The sequence below is a fragment of the Ailuropoda melanoleuca genome, chromosome 13 (assembly GCF_002007445.2).
Source record: "Ailuropoda melanoleuca isolate Jingjing chromosome 13, ASM200744v2, whole genome shotgun sequence".
Classification (NCBI taxonomy): Eukaryota; Metazoa; Chordata; class Mammalia; order Carnivora; family Ursidae; genus Ailuropoda; species Ailuropoda melanoleuca.
This window is the reverse complement of record NC_048230.1, coordinates 40551836-40568307: the sequence shown is the minus strand read 5'-3', so window position 1 is coordinate 40568307 and position 16472 is coordinate 40551836. Positions and strand designations below refer to the sequence as shown.

Below are 16472 nucleotides of genomic sequence, written 5' to 3'. Positions count from 1 at the left end.
TCCATCTCTGAACTCTTCTTCCAGAAAGTCCTCCAACGGATTGATGTACTAGAGAAGATAGTCAGAGATCGGGATGAATTCCTGGTAATGCGGGCAAGTTCTTTGACAAAGGACCCTCAAGGGGGCAGTAGGGGTGGATGTCCAGACTCCCGGCCCAGATGTCTTTGTCCCTCTGAGGTAGGGTGATACCCTCTGCCCCTCTGGGCACTGCCTCTGGATTGAGGGGAAATCCTTCCCATCCCTGCCCGGTGTCCCACCAGGGGCCCACATGGGACAGGAAAGTGGCTGCCCAAGACTCACGGGTCATTTGAAGGGCGGTGACTTCTCCTCGGGACTAGGGCAATGGACTCTGTTAGCGCAGTTCTGTTCCTAAAGCTTTCTGGGATTAAACTTGGGGTGTGTGTGTGTCTGTTTGTCTGTCTGCCTGCATGTTGCCTATTACCATCAGAATCTAGTGAGCCGGAAGATGAGTTTGATGCCTGTTGGAGAAGAAGTCACCATGGTCACCTGGGAGGAGCTGGAGCAAGCGATTACTGATGGCTGGAGGGCCTCACAAGGGGTGAACAAACTGGGGACCTGGGCACTGGTTTCGGGTGGGGCTCCCCGGACCTCTCCCTCCTTGCTACTGCACAGTAGTCCATTACGTGGATGTTCGTAATTTCAGGCTTCCTATTATGGGTGTTCTAAGTGTTTTTTCCAGTCTTACAACAAACCATGCTCCAATGTGGCATTCACATTTGCAAACGTATCCGTAGGGTGCATTCCTAGAAAGGGAATGCGGGTTTGTGATTTGGCTCCCTTTTGCCAAACTGTCTTCCACAGATACGGTTCCAATTTAGACCCTCCCCAACAACGTGGGAGAGAATTTGTTTCTCGAGTCCCCACCAGCACTGTCTGTCTGAACCCAGTTTTTTCCAGTTGGATGGAAATGGTACCTGAGCGTAGTTTTGATTAGCTTTTGTAGCTTTTTTTTTTCTTAAAGATTTTGTTTATTTATTCGACAGAGATAGAAACAGCCAGCGAGAGAGGGAACACAAGCAGGGGGAGTGGGAGAGGAAGAAGCAGGCTCCCATCGGAGGAGCCTAATGTGGGGCTCGATCCCATTACGCCGGGATCACGCCCTGATCCGAAGGCAGACGCTTAACCGCTGTGCCACCCAGGCGCCCCTAGCTTTTGTAGCTTTTCAAAGTTCCTTTACAGTCTGGTCTGAAATTCCTGAGTCCCTTTATGCTTAGTGGACAAAGATGACCAACCTTAGAAATAAAATGTCTTTAGGGGGCCCTGCACAGGATAACTAAATCATTGTTATTTATTATTTTTTAAGATTTTATTTATGTATTTGAGAGTGAGAGGGAGGGAGAGAGAGTACGAGCATGAGCAGGGGAGGGGGCAGGGAGAAGCAGACTCCCCGCTGAGCAAGGAGCTCCATGCAGGGCTCAATCCCAGGACCCCAGGATTGTGACCTGAACCAAAGGCAGACGCTTCACCAACGGAGCCACCCAGGTGCCCCCCAAATCGTTTTTAGATCCCCACCCTTTCTCCATCTGAATAAAATGGGTATTATCAAATGGCCGACAGGGACGAGGATCAGCTGCCCTTTTGGTCTGGATAATCACCTTCTGGCTTTGTGCCTCCGGGTTACTCCAGAAGTTTCACCCCCCCCCCAGTACCCACAGCAACAGTGGGAAGAGTGGACCTTTTGGCGCCACCAAGTGGCCATCCGTCCTGTGTAGACAGGAGCTGGTCGCACAGCCTCATTGTTCAGATCACAACCTCCCAAGTTCTTAGGAAAGGAGGGACTTAAATGTATTTTGACTCAAACCCGTTGGTTCAAAGATGCATATTTCCCCTCACATTTCATTGTTTTTAACAGTTGTTTTCCCTCACGTTTTAGCGTGAAATCAGGTTGTGTCTTTGAGTGGACGGTGTTTTGTAATTAATTGGCAGCATATTCCTTGTCTTGCGGGTTCAGAAATTGATGGCGCATTTTAAATGACACCACCTTAGGCTTGCTGAAAGAAGGAAAGCTGGCACGAGGCACTGTTCCCGGGGGAAAGTCCTACGAGGTTGACCATCTTGAAGGTGCGAGAGTTGGGAAGTTGTCTTAACATGGAGCGAGCACCTGGCATCGCTGCGCCCCCAAGTCCCTGGCTTGTTGGTGCAGGGTGTGAGGACAGAGCAACAGAGGGCTGTGTTCTGGGTTTTCCCAGCTGGAAGCGGGCCGTGCAGTTAGAGTTTGTTGTTTAGAAATCCAGCTGCGTCCGAAGCACGGTTCCTGTTAGGAGGTCAGCTCAGGCGCTCATGACTTCGGTTCCCATGATCCTCAGAAACGACGTGGGTCTTCTCTAATGCCAGTAACGGAAACAGCCAACTTTTCTAAAACCCCATTCCGCCCCTCCCCCACCCCTGTAGCCGTTATGTCCGTGTCACTAGGATTGCAAACGTGTGTTCTGTAAAACCATGACTTTGCTTCTAGTGACCGTGGTAAGCTGAACGATGTCGGTCTACACGGAGAAGGGGACTTGTGGAGGTGAAGTAGTTAAGGATCGTGAGATGGGGGCTGGTTCTGGATCATCTGGGTGGGCCCAGTGGTGTGATCACAAAGGTACCCGTAAGAGGGAGGCAGAAGATGCCACCGCAGAAGAGGGGAAGGCGATGCGGCCACAGAAGCAGAGACTGGAGCGACACGGGCACAAGCCAAGGAACGCCGGCCGCCCTAAGAAGCCGAAGGAGATGCGGGAGCAGGTGTGCCGAGAGCCTGCGCCTTCGCCAGCCCCGCCCGTGACCTTGACTTCGGCCCAGTGCAACTAGCTCTGGAATTCTGACCCTCTGAACTGTTACGATGGCAAATTCGTGTTGGAAGCCACTAAGCTGTGGGTACATAGCCATTGGGAACATAGTCACACAGTCCCCTTCCAACCCTTGGAGCACCTCGTGAGTGATGGGCTGGTCTGCCAGGTTTAGCCCCACTCTCCTGCCATTTCCTGTTCCTCTTGGTTCTGAGCGTTGGGGAGTAACCTGGACAGCAAGTCCACAGCAGTCGCTTCTGGGGTGTCTTTTCAGACCTGCCTTCAGAATCCTGCACGGTGTCAGCTTCCTTCCTTCCTTTTTTTGGTGGTGGTTGTTTGCAGTGGTTGATTTTCCAGTCCAGTAGACCTTTCTGCGTGATAGTCAGAACCCTAAGATGGTTGCCAAGATTCCCACCTCTGCCGTGCTCACATAGGATCCCCTCGGCTGTGGGCAGAACCCGCAGACGTGGTGGGGCATCTCTCCCCTAATTAGGTTGCTAATAAATTGATTTTGAGCTCATCAAAGGAGGGATCGGGTGGTCCCAACCTAATCAGGCGAGCCCTAGTGGAGAAAATGAAACCAGAAGACGGCCCCTATGGAGGGGGCCGCGTGGCTGGGATTGCGAGTGGTCTCTAGAAGCTAAGAGCTCCAGCCTTGAGGAGCTGAGTTCTGGCAACAACCCTGAGCCTCAGATAAGGCCACAGCTTGGCCTGGACTGCAGGCTGAGGCCCCGACAGCGAACCCAGATAAACCATGACCAGACTCGTGACCCACGGAAACTGAGACGATAAACTCATGCTGTTTCGATGTCTACATTTGTGCTAACTTGTTCTGCAGCAGCAGAAAATGAATGTAGGACACTGCACTTGCATGCTTGTTCAGTGGTTTGGGGCAGCTCCGAACCTCAGAGGGAAGTGCTGTGCCCCCAACCCGGGAAGACTCTGGGTGAGGTCCGAAGAGGTTGCACATCTTTCCTGCTTCCTGGGATCTTGTAAGTTCTTTGTGAGTAGTAGGAAATTGCTTTGCTGACATTTCGAGGTCTTCCGGTGTCCAGGGAGTGCGTGCTTACCCTGGGGCGCCGCCAGCCGCACCCTGGCCAGCGTGCCCTACCAACAGCTGTGTGTTTGCGTCTTTACAGAGGCTGGACAACAGGTGTAGAGCAAGTTGCCGATGACATTTCAGATTAGCAGCACTGGGGGGCACCTGTTGGCTTAGTCAGTAGAATATACAGCTCTTAGATCTTGGGGGTGTGAGTTGGAGTCCCATGTTGACGGTAGAGATTACTTAAAAAAAAAAAATCAAGGGAAAAAAAAGATGATAATCATTGGAACCTGGATCCGGACTAAAAAATGAATGTGATGGGGGTCACAACACAGCAGAATTAGATATGCCTGAAAGGGGGTAGTGGGGAAACTGCCAGCTGTGGCTCATGGAGAGACATTCTACCCCCACATTTAAAAATTGACTTTAAAAAAAAGATACTTTGTTTTTAGAGTTTTAGGTTCACAGCAAAACTGAGTAGAAGGTATAGGAGTGCCTCTCTGGTTCAGTCGGTGGAGCAGTGACTATTGATCACCGCGTTGTGAGTTCAAGCCCCACATTGGGCATGGAGCTTGCTTAAATAAATAAAAAATAAATTTAAAGGGGCGCCTGGGTGCCTTAGTGGGTTAAGCATCTGCCTTCAGCTCAAGTCAGGATGTGAGGGTCCTGTGATCCAGCCCCACATTGGAGCTCCCTGCCCAGTGGGGAGTCTGCTTCTCCCTCTGCCCCTCCCCCTGCTTGTGCTCTCTTTCAGTCTCTCTCTCTCAATTTATTTTAAAATTTAAAAAAATAAAAATTTAAAAAAATAAAAAATAAAGAAATTTAAAGAAATTGAGTAGCAGGTATAGAGGTTTCCCACATACCTTCTTCCCATGTGTAACCTTCGCCACTAACAACATCCCCCACCCAGAGCAGTACCTTTGTTACAACTGGTGAACCTATGTGGACACATAATGTCGCTCCAAGTCCATAGTTTTAACCAAGTTCACTCTTGGTGTTGTACAATTTATGGGTTTGGACAGATGTGTAACGGCATGGATGCACCACGATCCTACCATACGCGGTAGTTCTGCGGCCCTAAAATCCTCTGTGCTCCGCCTCTTCGTTCTCCCTCCCCGCCGGCAGCCACCGATCCCTTCCCTGTCTCCATAGTTTTGCCTTTTCCAGAATGTCCTATACTTGGAATCCTACGGTATGATGGCTTCTTTCACTTAGCACTGTGCATTTAAGTTTCCTCAACGTTCTTTCATGCTTCGATATAGCTCATTTCTTTTTAGCGCTGTATAAGATTCCATGGTTTGGGATGGACCACAATTTGTTCATCCATTCACCTACTTGAGGGGCATCTTGGTTGCCTCTAAGTTTTGGCAGTTATGGATAAGGTTGCTGTCGGCATCTGTGTGCAGGTTTTTGGACGGACATACGTTTCCACCTCCTTTGGCTAAATACCAAGGACTGTGACTGCTGGTGTGTGGAGTGTGTCTGGTTTTGTAAGAAACTGCCAACTGTCTTCCACAGTGGCTGTGCCACTTTGCATTCCCACCAGCGATGAATGAGAGTTCCTGTTGCTTCAGATCCCTGTTAACATTTGCTGTTGTCAGTGTTCCAGATTTTGACCATACTAATAGGTGTGGCGTGGTATCATGTTTTAATTTGCATTTCCTTGATGACATTCCTGATGTTGGTAATTTGTGCCTCTTCTCTCTTACTCCTCATCAGTCTGTCTAGAGGTTTATCAATTATATTGATTTGCTCAAATAACTTGTTTTTCATTTTATTGATTTTCTTTGTTGTTTTCTGTCCGTTGCTGTCTGCTCTGATCTTCATCATTTCCTTTCTTCTCCTTGCTTTGGGTTTAATTTGCTCTTCTTTGCTAGTTTCTTGAAGTGCAAGCTGAGACTCTTTTCTATTTCAGTATTGGCATTTAGTGCTATAAATATGTCCCTAAGTATTGCTCTAGCAGCAACCCTCAAGTTCTGGTATATAGTTCAAAATACTTTCTATATCCCATTTGATTTCTTCTTTCATCCATGATCTATTTAGCAGTCTGTTATTTTGTTTCTAAATATTTGGGGATTTTTCCAGGGATCTTTCTGTCACTGATTTCTAATTTAATTCCACTGTGATCAGAGAATATAATTTGTACAACTTGAGTCCTTTAAAACTGATGGATGTATATTTTATGGCCCAGAATGTGGTCTATCTTGGTAAGTGTTTTGTGTGCCCTTGAGAACAGTGTGTCTTCTGCTCTTGGGGAAAGTATCCTATCATTCGGGTCAAGTAGGTTAGAGTGTTGTTCAAGTTTACTGCATCGTTAGCGTGAAACTGTTTTTAACTGTTAACTGTTTTAATTTCCCCACCCCTCCCAAAAGGTGTTGAACTCCTAAATCCCAGTACCTGTAAATGCGACCTTATTTGGAAATGTGTCTTTGCAGATGATCAAGTTAAGATGAGGTCATTAGGGTGGGCCCTAATCCAATATAAGTGAGTCTTTATAAAAAGACAGAAAGACAGACACGTGCAGAGAGAAGACGATTGTCGTCGGTAGATGGTTGGACGAAGACAGCCATCAGGAAATGCCTGAGGCCACCAGAGGCCAGAGAGAGCATGGAGTAGATTCTCCCTCCCAGCTTTAGAGGGAACCAACCCCGCCAACACCTGGATCCCAAACTTCTGGCCTCGAGAGCTGGGAGACAATACATTTCTGTTGTTTTAAGTCACCCATTCTGTTTGTTATAGCAGCTCCAGAAAATGAATACAGTGTCCTTGCCGATTTTCTGCCTACTTGTCAATTAGCAAGAGAAATGTATTGAAATCTCTGACTCTAACTGGGGATTTGTCCATAACTCCTTGTAGGTCTGTCAGGCTTTGCTTCACATATTTTGAAGCCCCGTTACTAGGTGCAGAGACATTTAGGATTGTTATGCCCTCTTGATGAATTGATCTCTTTATGTTAAGAAATGACCTTTTTTTTTAAAAGATTTTATTTATCTGGGGGCGCCTGGGTGGCACAGCGGTTAAGCGTCTGCCTTCGGCTCAGGGCGTGATCCCGGTGTTATGGGATCGAGCCCCACATCAGGCTCCTCCGCTATGAGCCTGCTTTTTCTTCTCCCACTCCCCCTGCTTGTGTTCCCTCTCTCGCTGGCTGTCTCTGTCAAATAAATAAATAAAATCTTTTAAAAAAAAGATTTTATTTATCTGTGAGAGGGAGAGAGAGAGAGAGAGAGCACAAGCAGGGGAAGCTGTAAGCAGGAGAAGCAGACTCCCTGCTGAGCAGGGAGCCTGATGTGGGGTCAATCCCAGGACCCTGGGATCATGACCTGAGCCGAAGGCAGATGCTTAACCGACTGAGTCAGCCAGGTGTCCCAAGAAATGAACTTTTTATCCCTAGTAATATTCTTAGCTCTGAAATCTACCTTGTCTAATATTAATATAGTGATTCCAGCTTTTTTTTCTTTTGCAAGTGTGAGCATGGTGTATCTTGTCCCATTCTTTTTTCTTTTACCTATTTATGTCTCGCTACATAAAATTTTTTTCTTGTAAGTGGCATGTAGTTGGTCTTGCTTTTTTACCCCATCTGACAATTTCTGATTTTTTAAAAAAAGATTTTATTTATTTGAGAGAGAGTGTGTGTGAGCACAAGTGGGAGGTGGGGGTCGTGCAGAGGAAGAGGGAGAGGGAAAAGCAGACTCCCCACTGAGCAGGGAGCCCAACATGGGGCTCAATCCCAGGACCCTGAGATCATGACCTGAGCTAAAGTCAGATGCTAAACCAGCTGAGCCACCCAGGCACCTGTGACAATCTCTGCTTTTTAATCAGGCTGTTTTGATCATTACGTTTAATGTGATTATTGATATAATTAGGGTTGAGTCTGTCATCCTGCTATTAGTTTTCTGTTTGTTCCATCTGCTTTTTGTTCCTTTTTCCTTCTTTTTCTACTTCTTTTGTATTATTTGAGTGTTTTTGTTTTTTAATCTCCTTTGTTGGCTTATTAGCTGTACACCTTTGTTATCTGAGTGGTTGCTTTAGGGTTTATAGATTTATACCTCTTTAACTTACCACAGTCCATCTTCAAGTGATATTATACCACTTTGCAAATAGTATAAGGACTTTAAAATATCTGCAGGGGCTTTTATTTCTGGAATCAGCAAAGTTTTTGTGAAGGAATCAAGTAAATATTTTAGGTTTTGTGGATCATACAGTCTTTGTCACAATTGCTCAACACTGTCGTTATTGTGTGAAAGCAACCATGAACAATACATAAATGAATGAACTTGCCTGTGTCCCAAAAACATGTCATTTACAAAAACAGATGGTGGGCTGGATTGGCCCATGGGCCATTGTTTGCCAATGCCTGCTTTATGCTATTGTTGTCATGCATTTTACTTTTACGTTTGTTATAAACCCTACAATACATTGTGCTTGTTTTGTTCAGTCAATTATCTTTCAAAGGGATTTGAGTCAAGAAAACCATTTCCAGTGCTTGTTACCCCTTTGTGTAGATCCAGGTTTCCATCTGGTATCGTTTTCTGTCTGCCTGAAGGATTTCGCTTAACATTACTTGTAGTGTGAGTCTTGCTGTTGATGAATTTCAGCTTGTATTTATATGTTCGAAAGCATCTTTATTTTTCCTGTGCTTTTGTGTTTCATTTTGTTTTCTAGTGGCCTAACATACGGTCTGTTGTGGAAAATGTTCTGTGTGTACGCAAGAGTGTTTATTCAGATCTTGATGGGTGGAGTGTTCTGCAGATGCCTGCTGGTCTAGTTGGTCTATGGTTCAAGTCTTTTATTTTGTTGTTGATCTTCTGCCTCTTTGTTCTATCCCTATCAAAAGTGGGGTATTAAAGTCTGCAACTATTATTGTCGAACTGTTTCTCCCTTTAATTCTGTCAGGTTTTCTTTACGTTTGTTAGGGCACCGTTGTTCGGTTCATATATGTTTTTAAAACTATGATATCTTCCTAATGAATTGACTCTTTTGTCGGTATAAAATGTCTTTCTGTGTCTCTGTTAACAATGTTTCCTGATATTAGTACAGCCACTCCACTTCTCTCTTGTTCTTTTTTTTTTTTTTTTCTTTTTTTTTGAGTAATCGCTGTATTCAACGTGGGGGTCAAACTGAAAACCCTGAAATCAAGAGTCACTCGCTCCACCCAATGAGCCAGCCAGGCACCACCCCCAGCTCTCTTTTAATTACTATTTGCATAATTTATTTTTTCTATCCTTTCACTTTCTACCTGTTTCTTTCATTGCCGCTGACGTATGTCTCTTGTAGATGGCATATAGTTGGATCATGTGTGGGTTTTGTTTTTTTGGTTTTGCTTTTCATTTCATGTTTATTATCAGTGCTTCACTATAGAACATTTTGTGATGATTAGTGACATGGGGATACCAAGAGTTTTTTCAACCACCAAGTGCCAGTATTTTATGGTAAATATTAATGTTCCAAAAACAAAATAATCACACATAACACAATATCAGGAGATGATTATGCCATCAGCATAATCCACCCAAATTATAAAAAGAGCAAAACTTGAAATCACGCACATCATTTCACCATTTCATAAAACTTCTTTTTAACTTCTATGACTTCGCCAGTATAAAAAAGACCCTGAAAAACTTTGTTGTGGGGACGCCTGGGGGGCTCAGTCAGTCAAGCATCTGCCTTTGGCTCAGGTCATGATCTCAGGGTCTTGGGATTGAGTCCCACATTGGGCTGCTTGCTCAGCAGGGAGCCTGTTTCTCCTTCTCCCTTTGCTGCTCCCCCCCATCCCCGGCTTGTGCTCTCTTTCACTCACTCAGTCTCTCAAATAAATAAATAAAATCTTAAAAAAAAACAAAACTTTGTGATAACATAAACTACAAAATTCATTTTTGGAAAAGTTAGAGGAGTCACTTTTCACATTTTGGCTTTAAGGTTTTTTGGGTTTTTTGGCTTTTTAATCTGTCAAAAAATATGGTGAGGAGTGTATTGAGAGAGGTGAAGAAAGAGGAGCTTCCAGTTGATGGGTTCATTGTGTCTGAAGGTATTCAGTAATGCAAAGGAAAACTTCAAGGGCAAGAATATATTATAAATAAGAGTTTTTGAGCACGGTGAATGGATAGGCAGTTCGTGCATCAGTTGTACCCACAGGAAAGAGGCCTTAAAGAATGCTTGTTTACAGAGTCTCCTGTAAGACAGTGTTAGCTACCTCCAATGATTCATCTTTTACTAAAACAATATCCTAAGGGTCCATGTACTTTCCTACAAGCTCCTCTACTCTATTATTCTGCTATCCAGTTTCCAGAATGCGTTCAACATTGGCTAGGCCGTCTGCCATTCTTAAGCCTCCTTGGGAGTCTCCCCGCAGAATTTGTTACTGTCTTATAGTTGATTGAGGTGGTCTGTGTTGCTCAAAGCCCCACCAGGTTTGTTAAATTCATGGAATAGTTCTCCTTTAAGTCCTTTGAACACCCCATGTTCATCAGAATCCATGAAGTTGGTCACAACTCTGACGTTTGGATCATCAACACCAGCCCGAGGGACCCATACCAGCTGAAAATTTGAACACAGGGAGACTGTGTTGTTGGAGCTTATCAAAGACATTCTCATATCCTTCCTTGAACATACATCAGATTCTGCCACAATTTCTTTCAGTTTAGCTTTTCGTAGAGCTTGTTCAACGAGCAAACCCTGTGATCGAGGGTACTGTTTAACCATGCAAGGTGCTTCTCTTCTGTTTTAGGGACAGGGTCAATTTTAGGAGCATAACCTTTTCCCTGTAGCTGCAGTAATGCTTTTTGACCTCCGTTTGTAACCAGCTTATAGTTGTCAATGGTATTATGACATGTTGGGCATCCTTTCCCTTTGAGGGAAAATCTACTTAGTGTCATGTTGACTCTGTTATTATCTGAAGGGTGCCAGGTCCTTCTCTGATAAGACCACAGATAACTTCCTCTCTTAGAGGGTTCTTGACGTGAACTGAACTCTTTGGATCCCTGACCTCACGTTCACACATATAGCAGGTTCTTGGTTTAGTCACTTATTGGTTATTCAATTGTCCTTAAAGGCGCTCCAGGTTCTTCTGTTCTTGATTGTCCTAGAACAACAGCACAGCAGCAGAGACCGTAAGCACCACCCAGAGATGTGAGGCTTGGATACAGGCATCTCAGTGATCTTGGGCTTCTGCCTCCCGTGTCTCTTCGAGGTGACTGTGTCCTGGGCCAGCACCACTCCTGCCACCAGGACACACATGCTGGTGCTTGCTACCGTGCCCTCCCTGGCCATGGCTGCCTAGTCCATGGAGAGGGGCTCATGCGCCTCCAGGCTCGAAAAGAAAAGGCTGCACACAGTGAGAGTGGGCCCCCTGGATCATGTTTTTTAAATCCATTCTTCCAATTTCCGTCTTCTGATTGGAGTATTTAATTATTGATAAAGTAGGTTTACATCTTCCATTTGCTCTTACTTTTTTATTATGTCTTAGGTCTTTTCTGTACCTCCATTGCTCAGTTTTGTCTCTTTTGTGTTAAATACGTGTATTCTAGTGTACCATTTTAATTCCCTTGTTTCTTTTACTGTATATTTTGTTTGGTTGATTTTTTAAAAAAAAGATTTTTATTTATTTGAGAGAGAGAGGTGGAGGGGGAGAGGCACAAACGGGAAGGGGCAGAGGGAGAAACACACTCCCCACTGAGCAGGGAGCCTGATGCAGGGCTCTGTCCCAGGACCCCAGGATCACGACCTGAGCCGAAGGCAGATGCTTCACTGACTGGACCACCCAGGCGCCCGTGGTTGATTTTTTTTAGTGGATCCATAGCAGTGTTCAGTGTAGAGCCAACTATTCTCTGCTTCTGATGCAACACCTTTCTGAGTACTCTCCCCTGAATTGAGTTTTTTCCAAACCGGCTGATAGAAACAGGCACTGTTCCCAACCCTGTGAGAGTCTGGGCACTGTTCCCTCCAGCCTTGCAGATGGCTCTTTTCCCAACCTTGGGTAGTTTCCTCACATATACACGCTGATCATTTCTGTGCTAAACACCCAAGGAGGACCCTCTACGGGACTCCTGAACCCTCTCTATGTGTAGCTCCTTTTTTTTTTTTTTTTATTAAGATTTATTTATTTGAGAGAGAGAACATGAGCCAGGGAAGGAGCAGAGGGAGAGGGAGAGGGACTTCTCAAGCAGACTCCCCGTCCCTGCTGAGCATGGAGCCTGACACGGGGCTCGATGCCAGGACCCTGAAATCATGACCTGAGCCAAAATCGAGAGTCAGACGCTCAACCGACTGAGCCACCCAGGCGTCCCTGTGCATCTCCTTTCTTTCTGATCCTCTGTCCTATGAGCTCTTGCTGCCTCAGTCTCCCTGAGTGCTCAGGTCTGTCCCAAGTCAGGGAGTCCCTCTCCTGGAACTGTAGCCTAGAAACTCTGTTGAAATGGCAGTAAGCTGAGGCAACAGTAGGGCGCCCATAGTTTGTCTCCCCATCTTGGGGATGGCTAGCCTTCACTAACTGATATCCAGCGTCTAGAAAACCACTATTTCATAGTTTGGGGGCTTTTGTTTTGTTTTGGTTTTGGGGTTTGGTTGTTAACAAACGGGAAGGTGAATCCAATTCCTGTTATTCTGCTTGGGCTAGAAATGGAAACAGTCCATGATTTTTTAACGGATTCTTAGGGTTCTGTTTGTGGGTGTGCCCCCTACATGTATCAGCCCCCTGGTGATAACCTGTGTTCATAAACAGTGCTGCGGACTCTATGTATGTCCTAGAAGCCCTTTGTGCGGGTCCGTAGAGAAAAATCCTATCTGTGGAACTTCTGGGCCCAAGAGTTTGTGCATTTACATTTTGGATATATGGCTTACTTGCCCTGCGGAGATACTTTCACCATCGGCAATAGGCCAATGGTGGGACAGACTTTATATTTTAAACTTAATAAATTACTCATGTCCTTTATTTATAGGCCCAGCGATAGTTGGAGTAGATCGCTTGTATTGTGTAGTGTTCCCGCTGTCTTTTATGAAGGGAATTAACATATTATGATGCCATTGGCTAACGTGCAGATTTTCAAAGCCTTGGAGACCTGTCCTTCAAGAATGTCAGAGTCTTTGTGTCCAGCCTAGTTTTGGGGACCAGAGGGTGTTTTTCTCAAAAAGCCCTAAGTTATCCTGGTCAGATGTCCCAGATTTTCTTCCCTTCATGTCTTATAGTGAGAGAGTCCTTTCTACTTGTAGCTCCTGACTTCTTTCTTCCGCTTCCACCAGGGCTCAGAGACAACAACAGGACTCCCTAAACGCAAAGGGCACCCTTCCTTAACATCAGATGATACGCTTCAAGGTGGAGTCCCCATCAGGCGCCCAAGTGCTGACCCGGCTCTGGATTCTCCCGGTGGTCATGGCTCAGATCAGACCTTATCAGGAATCAGCGGCATAGGAAACCCCTCTGAAGGGGTTACCAGGGAACGAAGCAGAGGGGTCTCTGCTACTGCCTTCCCTGGTAGAGAACAGCACCCAAGAGCCCGTGATGAAGCTGGCCTGGCGAAGTCCCATCACCCATCTATGTCCCGATTCAGAGTAGAGTCAGATCGTCGCAGGACGAGAGAGCTACCACCGCACAGCTTAGCCCATCTAAGAAAAGATGAACAAGAGGCACACCCTGGTCCAGGTCAACAGGACTTACCCTCAGCCACTGTGGCCAGAGATCAGCATCATCAGGTGTACCCAGATCAGCACGGGGGGGTGGATGCAAGCCAGAGTCAAATCTATCCCAGGCCAGATCAGCATGGATTAGGACCACTTGGCACAGATCTGCTTGCATTGCATCCTCCTAGCACTTACCCACATGGTGTGGTACCCCTCAGCACAGGTCAGCTTGCTATGATGCCGCCTGGAATGGATGAGCAGGGCTTGTTGCTACCTGGCATGGATCGGTATGGTATGGTGCCACCATCAGTACCTGGCACAGATCAGCGAGGATTGCAACTACCTAGTACAGTGCAGCCTGGTATGGTTCCACTTAGCACAAATCGGTATGGCACAGTACTTCCCGGCATAGACCAACAGCTGGGTGTGGATCAGCATGGATTGCTACCCTTCGGTATAGATCAGCATGGATTTTTCATATCTGGCATGGATCAACAAGGATTGGTACTGCCTGGCATGAATCAACATGGATTGGTTCCACATCTTACAGATCAACATGGTTTGGTATCACCTGGTTTGATGCAAGTTGCTGCAGATCAGCAAGGTTTTGTGCAGCCCAGCTTGGAAACATCTGGGTTCGTTCAACCGGGTACAGAGCAGCATGATGTAATCCAGCCTGGGGCAGATCATCATGATTTGGTACTAACTGGTACAGATCAGACTGCTTTGGCCCAAACTGGGGCAGGTCAGCGTGGTCTGGTCCAGCCTGGTGCAGGTCAGCGTGGTGCAGGTCAGCCTGGTTTGGTCCAGCCTGGTGCAGGTCAGCCTGGCGCAGGTCAGTCTGGTTTGGTCCAGCCTGGTGCAGGTCAGCCTGGCACAGGTCAACCTGGTTTGGTCCAGCCTGGTTTGGTCCAGCCTGGTGCAGGTCAGCGTAGTGCAGGTCAGCCTGGTACAGGTCAACCTGGTTTGGTCCAGCCTGGTGCAGGTCAGCATGGTTTAGTTCAGCCTGGTTTGGTCCAGCCTGGTGCAGGTCAACCTGGTTTGGTCCAGCCTGGTGCAGGTCAGCGTGATTTGGTCCGGCCTGGTGCAGGTCAGCCTGGTGCAGGTCGGCACGGTTTGGTACAGCCTGTTGTAGATCAAACTGGTGCTTATCTACCTGATTGGGTACAACCTGATGCATCTCCCAGTGGCTGGGGACAGCCTGTTGCATATCCTTTTGGTCTGGTACAACCTGATGTATATCCATCTGGTTTGGGACAATCTGGAATGGGTCAGCAAGATTCAGCCCAACTTAAAATGGATCAGTATGCTTTGGTGCAGCCTGAAATGGATCAACATGGTTTGGTCCAAGTTGGAACGGATCAGCGTAGTTTGGTTCAACCTGGTGCAGGTCAGCCTGCTATAGCGCAGCCTGGTGCGAGTCATCGTGGTTTAGTCCAACCGGTTACAAGTCAGCGTGATTTAGTTCAACCTGGAATAGATCAGCGTGGTTTGGTGCAACCTCGTGCAGGTCAGCCTGGCTTGGTGCAGCCTGGAATGGATCAGCGTGGTGGCACAGCCCGGAATGGATCAGCGCGGTTTGGTGCAACCTGGTGCAGGTCAGCCTGGCTTGGCGCAGCTTGGAATGGATCAGCGTTTTTTGGTGCAACCTGGGATGGGTCAGCGTGGTTTGGTGCAACCTGGTGCAGGTCAGCCTGGCGCAGGTCAGCCTGGAATGGATCAACGTGGTTTGGGGCAGCCTGGAATGGATCAACGTGGTTTGGGGCAGCCTGGAATGGATCAGCGTGGTTTGGGGCAGCCTGGAATGGATCAGCGTGGTTTGGGGCAGCCTGGAATGGATCAGCGTGGTTTGGGGCAGCCTGGAATGGATCAGCGTGGTTTGGGGCAGCCTGGAATGGATCAGCGTGGTTTGGGGCAGCCTGGAATGGATCAGCGTGGTTTGGGGCAGCCTGGAATGGATCAGCGTGGTTTGGGGCAGCCTGGAATGGATCAGCGTGGTTTGGGGCAGCCTGGAATGGATCAGCGTGGTTTGGGGCAGCCTGGAATGGATCAGCGTGGTTTGGGGCAGCCTGGAATGGATCAGCGTGGTTTGGGGCAGCCTGGAATGGATCAGCGTGGTTTGGGGCAGCCTGGAATGGATCAGCGTGGTTTGGGGCAGCCTGGAATGGATCAGCGTGGTTTGGGGCAGCCTGGAATGGATCAGCGTGGTTTGGGGCAGCCTGGAATGGATCAGCGTGGTTTGGGGCAGCCTGGAATGGATCAGCGTGGTTTGGGGCAGCCTGGAATGGATCAGCGTGGTTTGGGGCAGCCTGGAATGGATCAGCGTGGTTTGGGGCAGCCTGGAATGGATCAGCGTGGTTTGGGGCAGCCTGGAATGGATCAGCGTGGTTTGGGGCAGCCTGGAATGGATCAGCGTGGTTTGGGGCAGCCTGGAATGGATCAGCGTGGTTTGGGGCAGCCTGGAATGGATCAGCGTGGTTTGGGGCAGCCTGGAATGGATCAGCGTGGTTTGGGGCAGCCTGGAATGGATCAGCGTGGTTTGGGGCAGCCTGGAATGGATCAACGTGGTTTGGGGCAGCCTGGAATGGATCAACATGGTTTGGGGCAGCCTGGAATGGATCAGCGTGGTTTGGGGCAGCCTGGAATGGATCAGCGTGGTTTGGGGCAGCCTGGAATGGATCAGCGTGGTTTGGTGCAACCTGGGGTGGGTCAGCCTGTTTTGGTGCAACCTGGTGCAGGTCAGCCTGGCTTGTTGCAGCCTGGAATGGATCAGCGTGGTTTGGTCCAGCGTGGTGCAGGTCAGCCTGGCGCAGGTCAGCCTGGCTTGGCACAGCCTGGAAGGGATCAGCGTGGTTTGGTGCAGCCTGGAATGGATTGGCATGGTTTGGTGCAACCTAGTGCAATTCAGCCAGTCTTGGTCCAGGCTGGAATGGATCAACATGGTTTGGCACAGCCTGGAATGGATCAGCGTGGTTTGGTGCAATCTGGTGCAGGTCAGCCTGGCTTGGCGCAGCCTGGAATGGATCAGC

General features: G+C 47.6%; 1 protein-coding gene and 1 pseudogene across 1 annotated transcript in view; one reads left to right on the top strand and one right to left on the bottom strand.

Annotated features, from left to right (window-relative positions):
* QRICH2 (glutamine rich 2) overlaps positions 1-16472 on the top strand; it is a 34116-nt gene that overhangs the window by 4421 nt on the left and 13223 nt on the right. The window contains exons 3-6 of the mRNA XM_034641539.1: positions 25-84; positions 449-559; positions 13066-14124; positions 15077-16241. Coding sequence (XP_034497430.1) covers positions 25-84; positions 449-559; positions 13066-14124; positions 15077-16241 — 2395 coding nt within the window. The remainder of the gene's footprint in view (positions 1-24; positions 85-448; positions 560-13065; positions 14125-15076; positions 16242-16472) is intronic.
* On the bottom strand, positions 9810-11112 carry LOC105237916 (annotated as a pseudogene).